Source organism: Acomys russatus, chromosome 24 (assembly GCF_903995435.1).
Source record: "Acomys russatus chromosome 24, mAcoRus1.1, whole genome shotgun sequence".
Taxonomy (NCBI): domain Eukaryota; kingdom Metazoa; phylum Chordata; class Mammalia; order Rodentia; family Muridae; genus Acomys; species Acomys russatus.
The window spans coordinates 9,519,497-9,539,735 of NC_067160.1; the positions used below are offsets into that span (position 1 = coordinate 9,519,497).

Sequence of the window (20,239 nt, forward strand, 5' to 3'; positions counted from 1 at the left end):
CTTAGTAGGAGGGGAGTAAATGTCACTGTCGTTGAAACTCAGCCCTCCTGAGAATGGTAAATTATGTTTTCCTAACATCAGGCTCACTATTTGTTTCTCGGTGCGTTTCAGCGTTAATGCTAGCTAATTTTCTCTGCGATGTGGAAATTACTTCCAGATATTGTAAGGAGTGGAAGGAAATACCAAGTGGAACCAAATCAGCCAGGCACTTTATCCCTGTACTCAAGTGAACTTTTATTGGCTATAGGGAAATAACCAAACATGACTGTATTACCCCGCTTCCCCTTCTGTGAGGCGCTCACATTAAGTGGGGGTGGGGGGGGGGCAGAGTCCTCCAGAAGCTGCAGGCTGCTTCTCTATGGCAAAGCACTTTTCATCAATGATCAAAAAGATGATGGAAATGATTTTAACTCTTACGCTCACGTTGTCATTCCCACTCTGTACAAACATGATGAAGGAGAGCAATTCTAAGTTTTAGATGGGAAAAATTCCACAAGATAAGACTTAATAGGAGATCAGGGAGATTTTAGAGCACGGTTTGTTTCAGTTAAAGCAATTTTGAGTAAGAATCTGAAATAGGGATATAAACTATGCCATGGCTGTAAACTTTATGTAATGTTCTGCTGGAAATCAAGAAAGAACCTATGGGGGGCGTCTCTTTTGAAGAGTCTCTTGAAATCAGTTATCAGAAACTGGATGAATGAGAGCTATGAACACGTGTGCACGTACAATTCCTTAGAATTGCAAGAGACGATATGATGGACTGTGGTGGTAATTATGAGAGAGCGACTGACTTACAGGCTTAGCGGGCAGGTGAGGGTCTTCTCAAACATTGGTGCCATCTGGGAACAATGCACCGGAGTGACAGTGGCTAGCGTCCATTAGCTTGCTCTACAAGATGGCAGAGGATTTCCATCCTTTTCAACAGGGGGCATGCTCATCAGCCCTTCTCAGCACTCCATACCATGGAGAACTGCATTTCCTACAGCTGCTGTAGTTATCAGAATATGACACATCCTCCTAGTCAGCTGATTTCATAAAATATTAGCAATCACCAGATTCAAAGACCCAAAACAGGAAGTCTAGTGCAGTTGGTGGAGGGGGGGGGGAGTGTCTTTATCTTTCTCATGGCTACTTTGCTTTTATTGTTTTATTCTAAGCCAAATCCAAAGGTGAACATTTTACCTTGCTCTTGATAAACTATGATAACCCTCAGTGAACTTTGGTGCAAAAACATACCACCCGTCTGCCACTAGGGGGGCACTCTAATAAAATATTTAACTGTGCTTTGCCCCCCCCCCCCGCACCTAAAATGTATGCTTAAGATTACCCTCTGAGGATTTTATCCTAACTTCAAATATCTTTCCATCTCAAATTTACTTTAAGAAAATTTTTAATGATATTGATCATAATAGTCACCTTTTGTGTCTCAAATTGTTATAAACTCTCCTTTGAAATATTCCAGCTTTTATTTCTTCTTTAGTCAATCTCATTTTTATTTATACAAACGAGATGCAAATACTCTTAGCACAACTTTAAATATGGTTGCCAATTATAGCTTCAAAAAATTAAAACTGTCTCTTTTCTCTCATCCCTTGATCACGTTCCTTCTTATAAAATTAACAAAATTGGTACATTTACTTTTAGACCTCCGTCTCTTCTCCCTGTGCATGTGTGTCTGTGTGTGCACATATACCATGTGTGTATCTTCACTAACATTAGACTATTGGTCAGAAACACCTATATGCTAAACTTAAACACAAGGAGGAAAAACATCACAATATTTAATTAGATTTTTCTCTAAGATCACTTAAGGTAAATTTACTTGACATTTTACAGATTTTTGGTTAGATGAACTTGTGTTGATTTTTTCAACAGGTTTTTTTTTGGCTATTATTTGAGAAATTACCATAGAGTATTGATGGTTGGTGAATATATGGATACAGGGAAGATATAATCTTTGAGATCATTTTGGTTAAAAAAAACTTACTAGATATTTGAACATAAACAAGATGGTTTATTTTGGGGTACATAATATGTTTCTAGCTACAAAAGAAATAAAAAATGGAGGCGAAACCATGGCATTTTGTAAATTTAGTAACGTAAATATACAGACAATATCCTAGCTTGGAGCATGCATCTTCCCACCCTTTCTCTCTCCTTTTGGGGTATCTAGACGATTCATGCGTGAGAAAAATCTGTAAGTATAATAAGATGTTCCATTGGTTTTTATCATCTCATGTCTTCCCCTGTGCTTTTTCACAGTTTGCTATAAAAATAGACCAAGCTGGAGATTTTCTGCAGCACCCGCATGAGTACCAGAGTGCTGATGCCTTACAGTCGCTTCTTCAGCTTCATGACTGCCATGCCAAAGGCAAGACATAGTCTCTTCCCTTCATGTTAGCCTCTGCAGACTTCAAAACACGTGAATGCATGGGTTCTCGTGAGTGCAGCATCCGGAGTCTTTCTACTGTTATATTTTAGGTTGTCTTGAGAAAGGATGAACAAAGCTTGGTTTTTGGTTACCTTCTAAAGGAACGCGCTGGTTGTAGATGACACTAGGGGAAGGTAGCAGACCTGTGGGACGTTCAGCTGTCAGTTTGAGCTCTCCATCCACAAGGATGGAGGCTGTTGTATCCCTCCATCCTCAGCATCTCTCAAGGTGTGCACAGTGCCCTTGGCCTTAAGCCACACTCACTGGTTGAATTCAGTAAATGTTTTATCTAAGTGTAGCTAGATGCAGAGCAACCTTTAAAAATCAACTATGTGAAAAACTCCCATTTTCACCACTACAGTGAAAAGGAATTTAGACGTAAGTCAAATAAAACATTATGCAGAATAGCTTTCAACTCTCTCAGAGTATCTCATAGAAATGGCTGAATTCTTAAAGCACGGTTTCTAAGGCAGGTCTTCACCATAAGACTCCCAGGCTGGCCAGGACTAGTGTAGAGGGGGTGTCCTAATGAAAAGAATGTGGATAAATGGGCGGGGGAAAGTTCCTTCTCTTCTTTGGAACATATTTTATAATCTTTGCTGGGACTGAGTGAAATGCCCTCATAGAATTGTCACACATTTTGATATTGTTTGTTTCATTTTATTTGGGTTTTTACAAACAACGAATCTCTACACAGTCTTTGTCATTTCAACTTGATTTGATCCCAAAAAAATTTGAACACACACACACACACACACACACACACACACACACACACACACACACACACACTATATTGATCTCCAAAATCTCTATAAAATAGTTTTGTTATTAGTTGCTTGCTATCACTTTCCCAAAATAAAGCAATGAATAACTCTGTCTTTCCAGTGCAATTTTTTATGGCAGCCTACCAAATGTAGAGATGTATTTTCCTGATGATCTGTCTGTCACACCTGTCACTGTGAGATATAAACGGTAACCACAGACTCAGCACTAGAGCATCAGCTGGCTGCTTTGACACGGCAGCAGTAATCTAGCTGGGTCCCCTGGGCCTGAGCTGAATCACTTAACATTCCTGGTAGGAGGCTGGAAGAGAGTCAAGTCCAGTGACTAAAATGGCCTCTATGGCCTCAACCCAATCACACACAGACAATTTGATCACCACACAGCAACTTTACTCATGCAAGAAAAGTGACTACGCTGTGGAAGTGGGGACTTTCCCACAAATATCTGGAGCTGGGAAAGGAGACTGTTTAATATCCCTTTTTCTGTCTCTCCTGGCTTCTTCAGGGTCTGTGACACATAAGGCAGCAGACACAGATGCACACTGCTTTTATTTGGAAGCCCGAGGCTACACCGTCCTGGCACCCATCTGACAATGGATCCATGTCTTACTCTTTAGTGTAATCTTTGAGAATCTACTGAGCCTCATCTTGGGTTGACAAGATGGATAAAATGCTAGCTGAATACAGGAATCACACTTTGTCTTTGGTAGCATGAATCTTGGGATATTTTTAAGCCTCTCTGTGTGATACTTGGAGGATTGTAGGGGGCAGTGAGCAGAAGAACTGGTTCCTAATGAGTGATGCCCAGTGGTGCCTTCAAGAGCTTTGTTTTTATAAAATGGGAGTTAGACTAATCAGCCAGTTCAGTGGGATGTGGTTAAGATGATATGATTTGAAGTGCATATTAATGGGTGAGATTTCTGATTGCTCGTCAAGGGCTCTGCATCTATCATCATCATTAAATTTAAAGGAATAAAATGTGAGTTAGCAGTTCTAATAAACTTCTGAGTTATTGAGTGGTTGAGTGGTACAAAAGCATATGTCATGATGACAAAATACAACTGGGAGCTATGACAAAACTTACCCCCAACTGTCCCTTTACTTCAGTAAGCTTCACCTGTGTGACCACTGTGTCCCATGGCTTAGGTCAGAACAGAGTGACTGGGTTGAGATTTCTGCCTTTCATCATGTTCCAGAATGTTCCTTCAGAGTACAACGTTTTAGATAGCTGAAGACTAACATAGCCTCATTTGTCTTTTCTCCTTTTGGACTAACCTTGGTGTGTTAGTTTTTTTCCAGGAAACATATTCCTGATTACTTTCCCATCTTCTGTTTTGAATTCAATGACATAGAACAATGTTTCTGAAACAGTTTCTGGGGAGGAAGCTGGTGTCCCATCATCATTATTGCACTGGGGTTAGTGGCAATGGCCAGTGTTCAATGAGTAACCATATATAATATTACATCCAAGACAAGAGCTATGAATGAAAGCAATGCTGTGCTATGAAAATGGCTAATAGGAGTATTTGGTTCAGTTTATCCTTTGAGGAACTGACAACTGACAGGCCTGAAATGTGAGAAGAATAGAGGTTAGAGAGGAAGAGAGTGGAGGTGAATGGTATTCTTGACAGAGGAAATTGGGGGGAAATATAAAGGCAGAGGGAAGTATAGATGTGTGAAGAATTTACAGAGGCAAGCTGGAGGCTTTTGGAAATGGAAGATAGAAAGTGGGCTGTGCCAGATCTGATAGTCTACTTTAAGGGAGCTAGCCTTTCATTTTAAGGCAATAAAGCCATTGTTGTGAGAGGAAGAGAAGAAAAGTAGGAGGTTGCCATAGGAAAAGGAAGAGAGGAATAAGGGAGGGATCTAGAAATAGGTAGAGGAAGATGGAGAAGGTGAGGGAGAGAGGGAGACAGATAAAGACTAAAGGAAACACTTGTACATTTTTGCTTGGTAAAAAGAATAAATCCACTGGGGTTACATACAGGCCCATTTCCAGGAGCCCGCCTCAGCAGGGTGATGACTCGTGAAAGCTGCCTTCCTGAAGCTTTCTGTTCAACTTGCAGACAGATATACTGAAAAGACACTTACATACAGCTCTCTTAAGCCCCCTGACCCGTCCGGGAGATTGGAGACCCTGTAACTTTAGGGCTCTTGGGGTCTTGTAAGTGTAGTGAGCTTCATAGACCTCATGAGTATTTTAGTTTCCTGAGTCTTAGGAGCCTTCCTCCTTCAGAAAGGAATGTTTCAATTGGGAGAAACACCCCACCACAAAGCATGTTTAAAGAGATTTCTGTGGGTAAGTGTGAAGAGTGGGTGAGTGGGTTAGAGAGAGGGTGAAATCAAGAGAGGGTGGCACAAGCTCTGACAACAGAAACGCTTGGCTTCATGGGATGGAGAGAACAAGATAGATGCAGGAAGTGGGTTGGGAGTGTAAAATAGACAAATTAATGATGGTGGAATAATGGGAGGCATATGCCAGATGATTCCTGGTTCTACTACTGGCTGTGGAGAGGGAAATGGTCTTAACTTGTTTCTGTGGTTGATATCTTGATCTTCAAAGTACTGCTCTCAAATCCTATACCTCAATACTCTTCCCCCATGGTGTCGCTTCAGTTCTTAGGCTGTAAATCTTCATTTTATAATATACAATATGATTACTATAGAGGTTGTTAACTGGCGATTCATTTTGACAGACACATGTGTTTGATCACATGGTATTTAAAAAAATAAAACCCATACAAATCTCAAAGCATTAAAATTGTGTATACATTTATATTATTTTCAATGTAACTAATCATTAATATAAGTTACTTATATAAATTATATGAAGAATGCAAATATAGCTACACGAATGTTCATTACTATAGTATTCTTTTTCTTTCTAGAACTCTTGGAAAGATCTCTCGTCCTTTTAAACAAAAGCCAACAGCTCACTGACTTCATAGAAAAATTCAAGTGTGAAGGATCTAGTGTGAACTCTGAGCTGATTCAGGGAGCACAGAGTAGCTGTCTGAAGATCGACAGCCTCCTGGAACTTCTCCAAGACAGGAGACGACAGCTGGACAAGTGTTTGCAGCAGCGGCGGCAGGAATTGGCTCAGGTTCTACAGGTCTGTCTGTGGGACCAACAAGAAAGCCAGGTAACACAAACATACCATTATTACATGGACTAGCGATGTTTTTGAATGGCATCACAATTGTCACAGTTGGATCTGTTAATGTCTCGTCTAAAAGCATTTTCTTGTAACTACCATGTGACTTTCCCAAGTAAGCATGGATATGAAAACCAAGATCCCCATCTCCTTTTCTTTTAACGTTAACATTATAAGTGAGAGACTGCCAAGGCCAGCCTTTGACAACAACTGCGTTCTATCATTGAATTTGCATTCTCCATCCCAGATCATGACTTTGGGATATATTTTTCTTTGAAATTCTGAAATATGAATTATAGTTTTCTGGGAGGCTGAAAAGATGCGCGCTGATTGTGCTAGATTGCTGCTGATGTCATCTAAAAAAATCTGTAAATGCAAAATAGAGATCACTTTCTTGGAAGAGTTGTTAGGCACCAGTGGGGAAAAGGTAAAGTGTTGCCTGGTGTCTGGATGTTCGTGGTTATAGGTGTTTGGGATTCCGTGGCTTTGCAGATCCAGCTAGAGCTCGGTATTCAAACTGTTGGATACACCTTAGTCATTTCGAGCTAAAAGTGGGCAAAGTCCCAGATCAAGTGCTTGTTACACTTACTGCAGCATTTCTCTTTGCCCCGATCCCATGCTTACAGGTATGTAGATTCAGTGGCAGGAAATCATACAGAAGCTGCTCTCCTGGTCAGGATGCATAGGAGGGGATCTTTCAATGTTACCTATTTCTCTGATGCAAGCTGGAAGACAGGCATACAGTTAGAAGCATATGTGTGACCAGGAGACGTTGGTTCTTATTTCAGGCTGAAAAAGAAAATGAAGGTTTAATGCCTAACATTTAGATTTTACTCATGGAGTGCCTACTGTGTGCTGTGCCCTATTACAAGACACACAACACAAGCCAGTGTCGCTTTCCTTTATGAGTTTTCTTTCGTTGTATTTTTCTCAGTCTTTGAACTATTGATATTTGGTGTAGGTAGTTCTTGCTCTGGAGGAGGATGTCACACGCACAATAGGAAGCAGAATCTCTGATGTCCACCAGCTTGTTTTGATTAGAACACCCTCAGTCAGGACATCTAAAATGTCACCAGAATTTGTGAGATGTATCCCAGCATGCAAAATCATTGCCACTTGAGAGCTACTAGACCGTATGATGAGAAGGTCATAAAATAAGTGAACAGTGACAAGTGCTATTTGAAAATCCAATGGGACATGAATGCTGGCATGCGTCGCTCTATTAATCAGATAAGCCTCTTGCAGGAGGTGCCATAGATTGGAGACCTCAGTGCAGAACCCCTGCTGTATAGTCTACTTGTGTTTTGTTACCTTCACCTCTAAGCATCATCTTCTTTGTGAGGTACCTCTTCTGGCATCTTCTGCCTGGGCTCTTGCTGCCTCCTGTCTGCTTCTGAAGATGTACCTGCCCGCTCGTCTTTTCCAGACCCCATCTTTATCCCCATCCTGCCTTCACACATGTACATTCCTCAAGGTGCAGCCAAACAGTGCAGTCGTCTTTCACTGGTGTTGGTGGTACACCAAGAGGGAGTTCACGCCCAGATAAGAGTCCACTCAAAACTGTTTATTAAAATAGGGTTCTCCGTATCACAATCTGGTCCGTGAGAGCTCATGAACTTCCTTCCCACTTTCCTCTTCCGCATTCCCACTTTGTCCTCTCTGGCATCCAGTTCTCTTCTAATTCTGGCCTGCCACCATGTTCTCAGAGAAGGGAATTTCTCGCTGATTTTTTTCTTTCTTCCTAGGTTCGTATTTCAAACCTCTGATTCTGATGCTTCCTAGAACAGACTCAAAATTCCTCTCACTCATGTACTGGACGTTGCTGTTCATTCAGAGTAGCACAGAGGCCCTTCCTCTTCAAAGAAAAGGTTCATAGAAAAGGATTTTTTCCAAGCACAGAACAATTGCCCCAACAATGAAAACATAGCCATAGTAGGCTTTACTTACTTCTTATTTTTGTGATGGTAATTTTGCCTTCTCACTTCATGACTGCTAAACTAATCAGCTGCCTGAATTCCTGTAGCATAAAACAAATATCAGAATTCAGATAATTCTAAATGAAAATTATTCACTTATCTACATACTGAAGGAAAATTTGAGGTATTTTGACAACATTGGGAAACTGAGGCATTTGGTGACAGCTAAGTCACGTATTGTAGGAGGTTTCTGACTTGGTGAGTTCAGACTTCCTGGAACCTTTCATTCTCTTTCCTCCCCTCCCCCTCTCTCATTCTGTCCCTTCCTTTCTTCTTTAAAAGAGTAAGGTGCCTTTGGAGGTTGGATTTCAAAAGACACCCTTCATCCTTTAGAGAAGTTTTTAGTTGATAAGGAAATTGAGGAGAAAGTAAAGATTCCCCATGCACCTTACCCTGGCAACCATATTGTCAGCATCCTCTACCTGAAAAGGGCCTTGGTACCACTGATGTAACCATTAACACATCATTATCATCCAGGGTACTCTATTCACTGAGGTTCAGTCTCAGTGTTGTATACTGTGTGAGTGTGGACAGATGTATAATGGCTGGTGTCTGTCATTGTAAGACCACGCAGAATAACTTGACTGCCCCTCCAGTCCTCTGTGCCCTGCTCAATTACCCCTCCCTCTCCAGCTGTGTACACTGATCCGTTTTACCTAGATTGTCTGGTTGGAATCATACGTTATGTAGCTTTTCACAGTAACTTACTTTCAACCCAGTAATAAGCAATTAAGTTTCTTCCTTATCTTTGCACGGCTTGATAGCTCATGTCTGTCTGGGGCTGCCTAATATCCCATTGTCTGTACATACAACTGGCTACCCATCCATTTACTTGCTGAAGAGCATTTTAGTTGCTTCCAGGTTTTGGCAAGTATGAATGAACAGCTGTGTGTAGGTTTTAGTGTCAAGTTAGATTTCGGTTCATTCGAGTAAATAGCAAGGAGCATGTGTTGGACAGTGTGCTTAGAATATGTTTAAATCTCATCCAGAGTTAGCCATGTATCTGCCAGCAATGAACGAGATTGCTGTGCCCCACATCTCTGCCGGCAGCGGATTCTATCAGTGTTTTGGATTCTGGCCTTTCCAGTAAGTATTTCATTGGGGGACCTTATCTTTAAACTGAGAATAATAGAAATTCGGAGAGTTATTCTAATAGCAAAATGCAACAGCACACATAAACATATAATATACACCAGTTTCCTTGCTTTCTCTATTCAGTTATACTTACAAGATTTCCTCTACCACGTCTATTGTGAGTGATACTGTGCACACTGGAGTCCCCGATGGTACATGTCATTGGATGCCCTATAGGCCTAGTAAAAATATATATTCGTGGAGACAATGATGGATCTCTCATTTGTACTCCACTCCTAAAAGTCCGGAACCAAAACTAATATAATTATTATATAATAAACACTGCTTAAATATAACTCACTGATGAGTAAGCTAGTTATTGCCTTAAATATATAAAGTTTAGACTTGTGCTCTTAAAACTGTCTGTAGTGCATTTTCTCCTGCTAATTGCAGTGCATCAGCAAGAGCAATTAATAATAGCCGTTCTTTGTGCTTGTAAGAACACACATCCCAGGGCCGGACTGCTGGGTGGGTTTAAATTACGGCTCCATCATTTATCAACTGAGTAACTGAGCAGTTATTTAAATCCTCTCAAGTCCTGTTATCTCTAAAGATGTGTATAATAAGAGTAATTGCCTGGAGTCTTATAAGGATGATCCAAGTGAGTTTTGATATGTCAAGTACTTAGGACGGTCCCAGGCATATAGTAACTGTATCGGAACAACACTTGTTGTCGTTTTTTTCCTAAGAAGGAGAATATAGGGCCCAACATATTTCCTCCACTACCCAGATCAAGTAAGAATCAGTCTTGGATAGAAGGCAAATTTGTTACTTATTTCTGACTCATAAATTTATAGTCAAATAAGTCATAATAGCCATATACATTCATGGACACTCAATTACAGTTTCTTAAAGACAGTATTTTCCTATCTTATTGCATAATGATTCTCATTTGCTGGGCATTTTGGGACCACTGTCCACTAAGATGATTGCTGAAAGCATTTTGACACACCATCTGACACATTTGTACTTTATTCCTGCACAAGTCTAGTCAGTTCCAAGAGTGTTTTTATTAAAGATAGAAAAACATAAGCAAAGCTAAAGGAGCTAACCCTTATATGCCATACTATGAGATAGCGCTTGTGACTCTGATCATTTAACAGGCATATCCTCAGGTCAAAAGTAGAATAAGAAATCTGATGAGTCTATGATATTGGTTGTAATGTAATTTAAACAGTGTCTTATTGGCTTGCAGGTAGAGCCTCTTCAGTGTCACAATAATTAAGCTTAGAAGGTTGATTGTTATCGGTCTAACTAGACGTTAACCTAACACAATTCTCTTCTCAGGAGGTGTTAAGCCTCCTGGGTGTTCTGTTCATAGTTCTGTGGATGATATGGTGCTGTACATGGCAGCATGCACAGCAGACTGAGCGAGATTGCCAGGGAGCTGCGGTGTAGGAGGTGACGCTCATGGACAGTGTATCTGGTGCTCCCAGGGCACGGTGGAGACACACTTCATAAGGAAAGAGGGTTTCCCCATTCTGTGCTTGTTTGATGAGCATAAGGGCCGAGGACAAGACACATTAGTAAAACCCCAGCTCTGTCAATCATTCTAACCACTTAAGAAAAGGGAAATGAGGCGACGAATCAGAGCAAAGAATATCGATAATTCTAACATGGGTGCCTAAAGAGCTGACGCATCGCCCCTAAGCATTATCTGATACAATTGATACGTTTGTGACTCTCGGTGCTTGTGACCTGATGCTTTTGAGAAGGTCACTTAGTTTTCTTTGGGGAAGGAAGGTAAATGACCTGCATGACAGCAAGTGGAGATGTCCATTATCTCCAGAGACCAGCAAGTGAAACTGGACCACTACCCTGTGTTAGTTGGGATATGATCATCTGAAAAGCATATTCCCAGAGTGTTCCTCTTTTATCGCCATTTTTTCACGTGTAAAACAGTGTTCGCGTGTTTTATACCAACAGACGAGCAAACTGCCCTTTCTTCCCAGCTATAGCAACATCTTAGTTTGCAGATAATCTGCCTCATTAATGAAAATCAGAAGCAGCGTGGAGTACTTTGTGCATAATTAATTATCTTGGCAAGAAGATTTATGAATGTAATTTTTCTCAATTGTTCCAATCAGGCGTAAGTGAGGCAAACAAATATATTAACACTAAGTTATTCATAGCCTCTTTGCCCAGGGCGATGCCAAGGACGCCTAGGGGAGTTAAGACTGGGGTGGGCACTCCGATTTTAATACCCAAGTTGCACCTATTTATATATTTGTATGAATATGCAAGGAGGAGAGAATAGCAGAAGTCACTGGAAAGGTTTTGTGGCTCATAATTGCAGCAGGGTATTATCAAATGCTGTATTCCCTGTCGATTGCCATTAGGATGTCATCAGAGATGGCCTGTGGAAGTGTAGCATCAATGCATGTAGTCGTGTGTCTGTGGAGCATCTGCAAAACTTGTGTGTATGTTTTCTGGTACATGCTGCTACTTTCTCATTTATTTTAGAATCTGAACAAATGACCAGCTTATATTAATATGAGATAGCATAAGAAGGGTTAAACATTTAAAGAAAGCTTCTTTAAATGTATTTTTGAAACGCTTTCTCCTTGAGCAGGAAATGTAGAATATCTTAATGTTTATTGGAGAACCTTGCAATTCTGAAAGCAATAGACACATTTGCAGATTAGAATGTATTCTGATCATCATTGCTTTCAGTGGTCCTGCAGGTCAAGGGCCACAGCACAGGGACTCTGGTGTAGAGGACATGGAAACCTGTCTAGGCTTGTACACTCACTACCAAGGCTATTGGCCACTTATTAGCCTCTCTGTCTTAGTTTCCTTTGCATAAAATGAGGCTAATAATGATGGCTATCTATTCCCTTGTTATAAAAATAAAGTCATACATATGTATATAGATATATAAAATATATAAATGCTTGGGGTGTAACTTGATATATAAATGTTCAACAAATCCTCAAGTGCTCACTGTATCACTGTATGTCACTTTCGAGCTATATTAAGAACTGGCACAAAGCTGCATTTTAGCCAGATCCCAGCTCTGCCTAGACTGTTGGGTGAGTTAGCATCTCCCAGTCTGTGTGAAGACAGATGCAGCTAGGAATCCTGCCAAGTTCAAAATTCAGGCTTCTCTGCAACACTTAAAAATCAACTCTGTCACTGTGAAGAGACACCATGACCAAAGAAACTTATAAAAGAGAGCATTTGATTGGAGGTGGCTTATAGCTTCAGAGGGTGGGTCCATGACCATCAGGACAGGAAACATGGCCGCAGGCGGGAGTAGTGCTGGAGCAATAGCTGAGAGCTCACATCTGATCCACGGGAACTAGATGTGGCACAGAGATGGCTTTTGAACCCTCATCACCCATCCCTAGTGATATAACTCCTCCAACAAGACCACACCCCCTAATCCTTACCTACTGGGAAAGAGGCCTTCAAATATATGAGTTAAATGTGGGGGCATTCTCACTCAAATTACCACACTCCCATTAACACTCTCTACCTTTTAGACACTTCTTTAGCTCACTTAAACTTGATATGGTTGACCTCATGCTCATTACATTGATTTGTCACATTTAGAGATTACTGCTGCAAAATATTAAAAGAAAATTTCCAGAAATAAATAACTCATAATGTTTAACATTTTTTACAGTATATTATTATAATAGTTCCATTTAGAGGGGAGAGTGTATATTCAGTAGGGAAGTTCTGAAGTAGGGAAGTTGGGGTTAGGGTTAAAGCTTTGTATGAAATCCACCAAGTTATACAGCTTAGGGGCAGGGATGGTGTTAGGAGAGAGGCAAGGGATGACCTCACTTCTAGTGTCTGTCTCTCTACCTCCACACAGGAGTATGGTTGGCCCAGATTTCCAGGTCCCTAAGAGTGTGTTTTAGTCAGAGTTATTATTGCTGTGACAAAACACCATGACTGAAACAACTTGGGGAGGAAAGGGTTTATTTGGCTTACACTTCCATATCACGGCTTCTCATTGGAGTAAAGCAGGGCAGGAACCTGGAGGCAGGCTCTAATTCAAAGGCCATGGCGGGAAGGGTGCTGCTTACTGACTTGCTCTCGACGGCTTGCTCAGCTTGCTTTCTTATAGAACCCAGGACCACCAGCCCAGGGATGGCACCACTCACAATGGCGCCCCATCAACCACTAATTAAGAAAATGCCCTACAGGCTTGCCTGCAGCCCAATCTTGTGGAGACATTTTCTTCATTGAGGTCCCCTCCTCTCAGATGATGATAACTTGTGTCAAGTTGACATAAACTATCCAGCCCAAAGTGGAAGGCAGTTGTATCTACAATGCTATGCCTTAGGTACCTTCGGCATGGTGATTTCTATTGTATAGAACTTTATCTCATTTCTTGAATAACGAGTTTTCCTTCCATTGCTCAGAATTTCCCCACAATGAGCTAGCTAGAGGTGATACTTAAAATAAAACCCAGGCCTAAAGACTCTTTATTTATTGGACTAGGCAGCTTTCTGCTATCAAGTAGGTGTAGTTAAAGAACCTACCTAAAAACAAAGACAAACAAACAAACAAACAAACCCCACAGTTTGAGGGTAATTAGGAAAAGGAAGGGGCCCTTAGCGTCATTACTTTTTGAGGTTCAGATGTGAGAAGACATTATATGCTAATACAAACAGAATAATTAAGTAGGTAGCATTGTAATTTTAATTCTAGGTCGGAAGATTATCTATGAATCTATTTATAAAGTAACCGGTTTCCTCATGACAAACAGAGCAACCATCTGCCACCCGTCACCAGCCATGTAGGATTTGAGAATCTGGGGCGATAATGATACTTCCCTGCTGACTTCAGTAATTCGAGAAAGGCTGCCAAATTCTGCAAAAGAATGTGATTGTTGTCTTCTTCAAACCTGAAGCTAGGGCCCCAGATAACAGGCCAAAATGTGTATCAATCCAAAAGTGTTTCTTAAAAAAACAAACAAACAAGCAGAAATCAGTAAAAAATTGTAACAATGTTAAAAGACAACATTGTCCACAAATCTAGTTTTGAACTTCATAATTGGCTTCATTGTGATTCTGCAATCAGGCACAAGGGGACAAGGTGGCCTAGACTGTCCCATTCTGCTACATGCACAGGATTTATTTACAGCCAAGGAAAAAGGTGACCAGGAGAACGTGCAAGCATCTTTACGGAGATGCCGGCGTTGACTATCACTCGTGTCTGTCTTATTTGAAGGTGGTTGAATGGTTGGCTTCTTGAACACGGCCTCTTGCTATAGGTGTAGGTCAGCCTGTTTGCACATCCCGTTCCGATCCTCTTCCTATGGAGAGGCCAGTTTAGGCCAGATGACACAGCGTTGCAGCAGTGATTTTTCAACTCTCAAGTGCTGTGGGTACAGAATCAGCATTCTGGGTCTACCGCCTCTTCTAATATACCTCCTGCCTGATGGGGCAGGTGGGCTTTTCAATTCTGCTTATCGCCTTGTTAGGCACACAGCACTTTTGACCAGATTGCCTAACATGAGATAAAGACAACTGCTTCCTCTGCTATAAGCAAAAGAAAAAAGAATCAAAGTAGACATTGGAACTGTGATGCCAACTATAATTGCAAACATGTTGGTGTTTCTGGCAATTGGATGGAAGACTGTCAAAAATGCTTGGGCTGAGAAAGATAAAAACAATGATGCCTCTTTTATTCTTTGTCAATTCCCTTTTTTTTTTTTTTTTTTTTTTTTTTTTTTTTTTTTTTTTGGTCTGAACCGTAGTTGGTTCTATGCCAAGAACTGTTCTGTACTAGGAAGAAAAAACCCAAAGTAATTTGGAGAGATTATTATTTTTTTTTAATGCGTTTCTGTTAAAGTGGTTGTAATGTCCTTTTGCTAGGCTGCCCCCGCCCGCCCCCGAATAGTTTTAAATAAAGATTAAAAACTAAACCTGATCTCAGTTTGTAGAACAAATTGCAGAGAAGAGAGACAAACGGCGGTGGCAGTCTGGCGCAGGGCTTCTGGTGTCCACAGCCCCTCCTCCTTTTTTGCTTCCAGACTTCCTCATCTTTGTCCTTCACAGGACATTTTCCGCTGCTTGTCCCCTCCGTGCTTTAGACTGTATATCATTTGCAAAATAGACGTCTCAGTTTGGGCTCTGTCACCTCTGCGCATGGCTGGTCTCTTCGTCACTGCCTTCCTGACTTGCGCTTCTATTATTTTCTCTAACTGCAGTTTCTACGTAGGCTTCCCCGACGGCACTTCCATGTTAGAATCAGGCCCCACAGCTCCAGCCTTGCCTTGAGGTTTTGTTTTAAGAACGTTCATAAACACGGGCTTTCCCAGAATTCTTTGTGTCACTAGACAGATGTGACGATGGGAAGGAAAGATAGTGCATGGAGTCTCACCATGGCATTACTGCTCCCAGCCCTCTTTGTCTCCTTTCTCTTTCCTCAGTTGCTGTCTCCATCGCAGGGAAGATACTGGCTTAGGTGACATTGTAAGGTGCCTAGAGTAGTGCCTGATGCCTCTGAGACGCTCCCCATCCTCTCCCCTTAGTGGCTCCATTCATTTCTCTCAGTAGGCAAGGCTGGGGTAGAATGACCTGTTAGTGCAAACTAGCCCTTCCTTGTCCAAGGCGAGCAGATACTTAGAGCACTTGTCACCTTCCCTCTTAGCTCTTAGTCCGGGTCACTCCTTCCTCCAAAGAAAATATCTCAAAGACCATTAAAGGAGAAAAGAAGAAGTATTTAAAAAGTAGAAAGCCACACAAGAAGTAAAAAATAATATGTATTATTTAACTAAAAGTATCCAAAATGTAGTACTTTTTCATAGAGTACTAATAGTGCTAATGAGATACTGGGACTTTAAAAGGTATCCATGGCCCATGATCTCTGATTTGCAGTTTACATTTACAACACTTTTCAGGTTAGACTCATCGTATAGTCCGGCCAGTGTGCTGGTGGTGGCTCCTCTATTGGGCAGTGCGAGTCTACCTACCTGCTCTGTGGCTCTACTTTAACTCTCGAGATAATTCTTGATTTCCATTAGCATCCCAATTGTTCTCTCCCTCCCTCCCTCCCTCCCTCCCTCCTTCCCTCCCTCCGTCCCTCCCTCCCTCCCTCCTTCTGTCTCGTGCTTTCTTTGTTTTTTCCTTTGTTTCTTCTTTGTATCTTTATTGACCTGCTTCTGTCTGTCTTCACCTTCTGGTGGAGGTCTTAGAGGTTGTTGTTTTTAGTTGTTTTGTTTTAGCTTAGTTTATTTATTTGTTGTTGGCATTGCAGCTGCTCTCTCTTCCTTCGCACGTGCCTCCTTTTGTGGCATGAATTTGCAGAAGTGCGCATTGGCTGGACTCATCGCTGAAGCTTTTTGGACAGCAACTGCTGCAGTTTAAAAGCTTATCAAAAGAACCCTTGGAATAGCTATGCAGCTGTCTGTAGTAACCGCTGTGGGATGGCTGACTGACTGGGTATCAGAGTATTGTGGTTATTTAGGCTGTCTTATTTTAGCCTGAGAAGGACCCCGAGCCTGTTTGTGGGCATCTCACAGCACAGGTGGTACGCCTGGTCTAGGAGGCTGCACATGTGTCTGAATGCCTCATGATAAGATGTAACATGCTAACAATGGCCTACTCACCTCATCCAGCCACACCAACTTGTTTGTGTTTCTGCCTGAAGTGCATCTGGTCAGAAAAAAAAAATGTGTCACATGTCTTGAAAGGCGGTGGACAAAAGATGCTGAATGTCACCGTTGTTTTCTACCTATAAAGCATTGCCCAATAGGAATAGTAGCTTTTGAGGGCTGGAATTGTGTCAGCCATATCTACAGGGTGAAGTCAGTCAGTTCCATTTAAAATTCAAAACAGGCAGTTGCAGTAGTGAGCGGCTTTGATCCCAGTACTTGGGGAGCAGAGGGAGGCAGAGCTCTATGAGTTGGAAGCCCATCTGGTTTCATATCAAATTCCAGGCCAACTAGAGCTATAGGGTAAGATCCTTGTCACAGTAAATAAATAAATAAATAAATAAATAAATAAATAAATAAATAAATCACAGCAGCTCACTCCCTCCTAGAGCTTTCATCATCTCTGGCATGTGTTAGATGACAAATTTGTGAGTCACAAATTAAATAAGATTATCTGGGGCGTCAGGCTTCTCACCTGTTTGGGGAGATTAATGAGCACCTGTTTCCACCCATGGTCCACTCACTCAGCTTCCATCTTAGCTGTCCCACAATAAGACATTCTTGAGATATCTACCCCCTCGCCAACTTCAGCTAGGAATAGAAACCACTTCTAGTATTTAGCCACTAAATCGTCTCTGGGAGTTGGTCATATTCGTTATCTATTTGAGGGACCCCCTCTGCCCCCCAAGCATCCTTCTGGTCACATTTCTGTGTGCACTCACCGATACTGTTGTGAGAGATTATTTTATTTAAAAATGCATTTTACTGTTCCTCATTAAGTGTCCTCTGTGGGTTCTTACATGCACACTGTGTTTATCATCTAGTTGTAGTTGGCAACCAGATAAAATGGCTTCAAGGAATTGTAAGTATATAAAGGAATCATAAATATATAAAAAGACTATATATGTATGTATCATATGAAATATAAATAATGTGGCTTACAAATATTATGAAGAAGGTGTGTTTCACATAAAAAACAACTACAGAGTAAACAGTTTGTTTGCACTGATAAAGGGCAAAGCTTTGGTAAGCTGGGGAAACCGTGCTACCCCATAACGTATCTCCTAATTCTCTGCTGGGAAATGCTGTGTGGGTTCAGACCTTCTGCTCTCAAGATCAGCTGCCACATCAGCTCCCAGAGGGTCCCCAAGGCACCATAATGGGGGTGATCCTCCACCTCTGCCATCTGTGAGGGACATTTTCAGTTTGGAGCTTTACACCTACCCTCAGCCTCCTGCTTCAGTTGTTCCTTCCTGTAATAGGAGTTGGAAGAAAGCCCATGGCTGTTTCAGACCAGATAACTGAGGCTGAGGAGAGACACAGTATGACTCTTGGCTGGGCCCACCATTTTGAACTGGCTGCCAACTTTCATTTTCAAGGCTGGCAGAAATATCCCCAGACAACAGGGCTGAAAGACTGCAGGTCACATGAACATCATGGCAGGGCTCAGCGGAAGAGCATGGCTTTTGGAATCATGTACACTTGGGGCCGACCCTTCGTCTGCTGTTTACCATCTGTCTCTAGATAAACTGCTTCGGCTCTCCAAATTCATTTACTTTTTCTGTACGTTTATATGATAATATTGCTCTTGTGGACTTACTGAGAAAAACAAGGGTGATGCTCTCAACCCAACTAGCAACAGCGCTAGTTTACAGTGCAGTCACTTAAAAAAGAAAACTAGTCATTATGATATGATTCGGGGATAATACCATATGGAAGCAGATGGTAAAAATCTAGCTGTAATCTGTTTAATGAATATAAAGAAGGTTCTGAATTCAGGAGTCTTAAGTCAGAAGTCTCACATAAAGTTATGGTATCTCTTAAAACTTGGCATCGCCAAAAATGCAGTGCTTCAGGGGCTTAGAGGCACAATGTGCGTTTGGTTTGTGTGAGACCCTGGCTTCAAGGTCAGCATTTCCCCAAAGTTAATTTAAAAAATGAAAGTAAGAAAGTATTTATTGATGCTTTCACGTTCTATAATGTTTGTTGCCTTGGCACCATGTGTCATGTGTTATGAATCTTAGTCATGTTTTTACAATGACAGAGGAATTTAATAAAGTTCTCATTTAGTTTCTTAATACAGATTTCCACCAGTGACAGCCAATGAAATACTTCTGTATTTTCTTTTGTGTACTAGGCAAACTCCACATATGCTTTTCAATATCTTTAACTCAGCCTATGTAACTGTATTCAAATGCACATTTATATAGAGAAAGAAGTTATTTTTGAAAAGAAAGCAGAATTTATGGGCCGCGTGGGAACGCACTGGTACTTTTGGAGAAGATCCTGGTTCATTCCCCACAGCCTTATGATCCACTGAGCTGCTAAGCGATCCTTATGCTTTTTGGGGGGCGGGATTTGTTTAGCATTTAGAGGCTGAAATAAAGAGAAAATTAAAAGCCTGGATGATGCCGACTTAATATATAAGTTAGTTTATATTGAAAGAAATTGAAATGCTTTGTTTTGAAAGTTTGCAATATTTATTATTTCTGAGTTTAAATCCTCTGTTCCGATCACTTAAAACACTGGTCCTTTCCTCTCACCTCTTTCCCAGGTTTCTTGCTGGTTTCAGAAAACAATAAGAGATCTGCAGGAACAGAGTCTGGGTTCGTCACTTTTGGACAACAAGGAGCTAATCCGTAAGCAGGAAGACCTGATGGTCAAAGCAAAGGTAAGATGCATGAAAGTGGAAAACACAAGCAAGGCTTTCTCTTGAAATGTGCTTGAATCAGCAATTTGTAGGGGAGCCAAAAGAAAGAAGCATTAGCTTTCAAAAACCCATTAATTTCATAGAAAGGATCACTGGAGGGTTATGTAAGGCCACTCACTGTTCAACGACTTCTAGATTAACAGTATTTTACACACACACACACACATCCTAACTATTGTCTACCTGACTACACATCAAGTATGAGATATGCTTTATTTAAATGATCACAGAAACCCTAAGAAGTTTATCTTTAAAAAAAAAAAAATGATTTGAGTGAAATAAACAAATCATAGGCTTGGGGATAGAGAGCAGCCTCGTTAAAGTCATGTCTTGTGCATGGTAGACCCGGAATTCGATTCTGTCCAACCCGAGGTCCCAGCTCTTTGATGCTAAGTGTCACCATATTTCTGAAGAATGGTTCTGTGCTGGTT

At 41.2% G+C, this 20,239-nt stretch overlaps 1 protein-coding gene across 1 annotated transcript in view; it reads left to right on the forward strand.

Moving 5' to 3' along the window:
* Positions 1 to 20,239, forward strand: part of Ccdc141 (coiled-coil domain containing 141) — a 180,427-nt gene that overhangs the window by 36,468 nt on the left and 123,720 nt on the right. Inside the window, exons 4-6 of the mRNA XM_051167084.1 lie at positions 2,266 to 2,374; positions 6,108 to 6,361; positions 19,653 to 19,769. Of these exons, the coding sequence (XP_051023041.1) occupies positions 2,266 to 2,374; positions 6,108 to 6,361; positions 19,653 to 19,769 (480 nt within the window). The remainder of the gene's footprint in view (positions 1 to 2,265; positions 2,375 to 6,107; positions 6,362 to 19,652; positions 19,770 to 20,239) is intronic.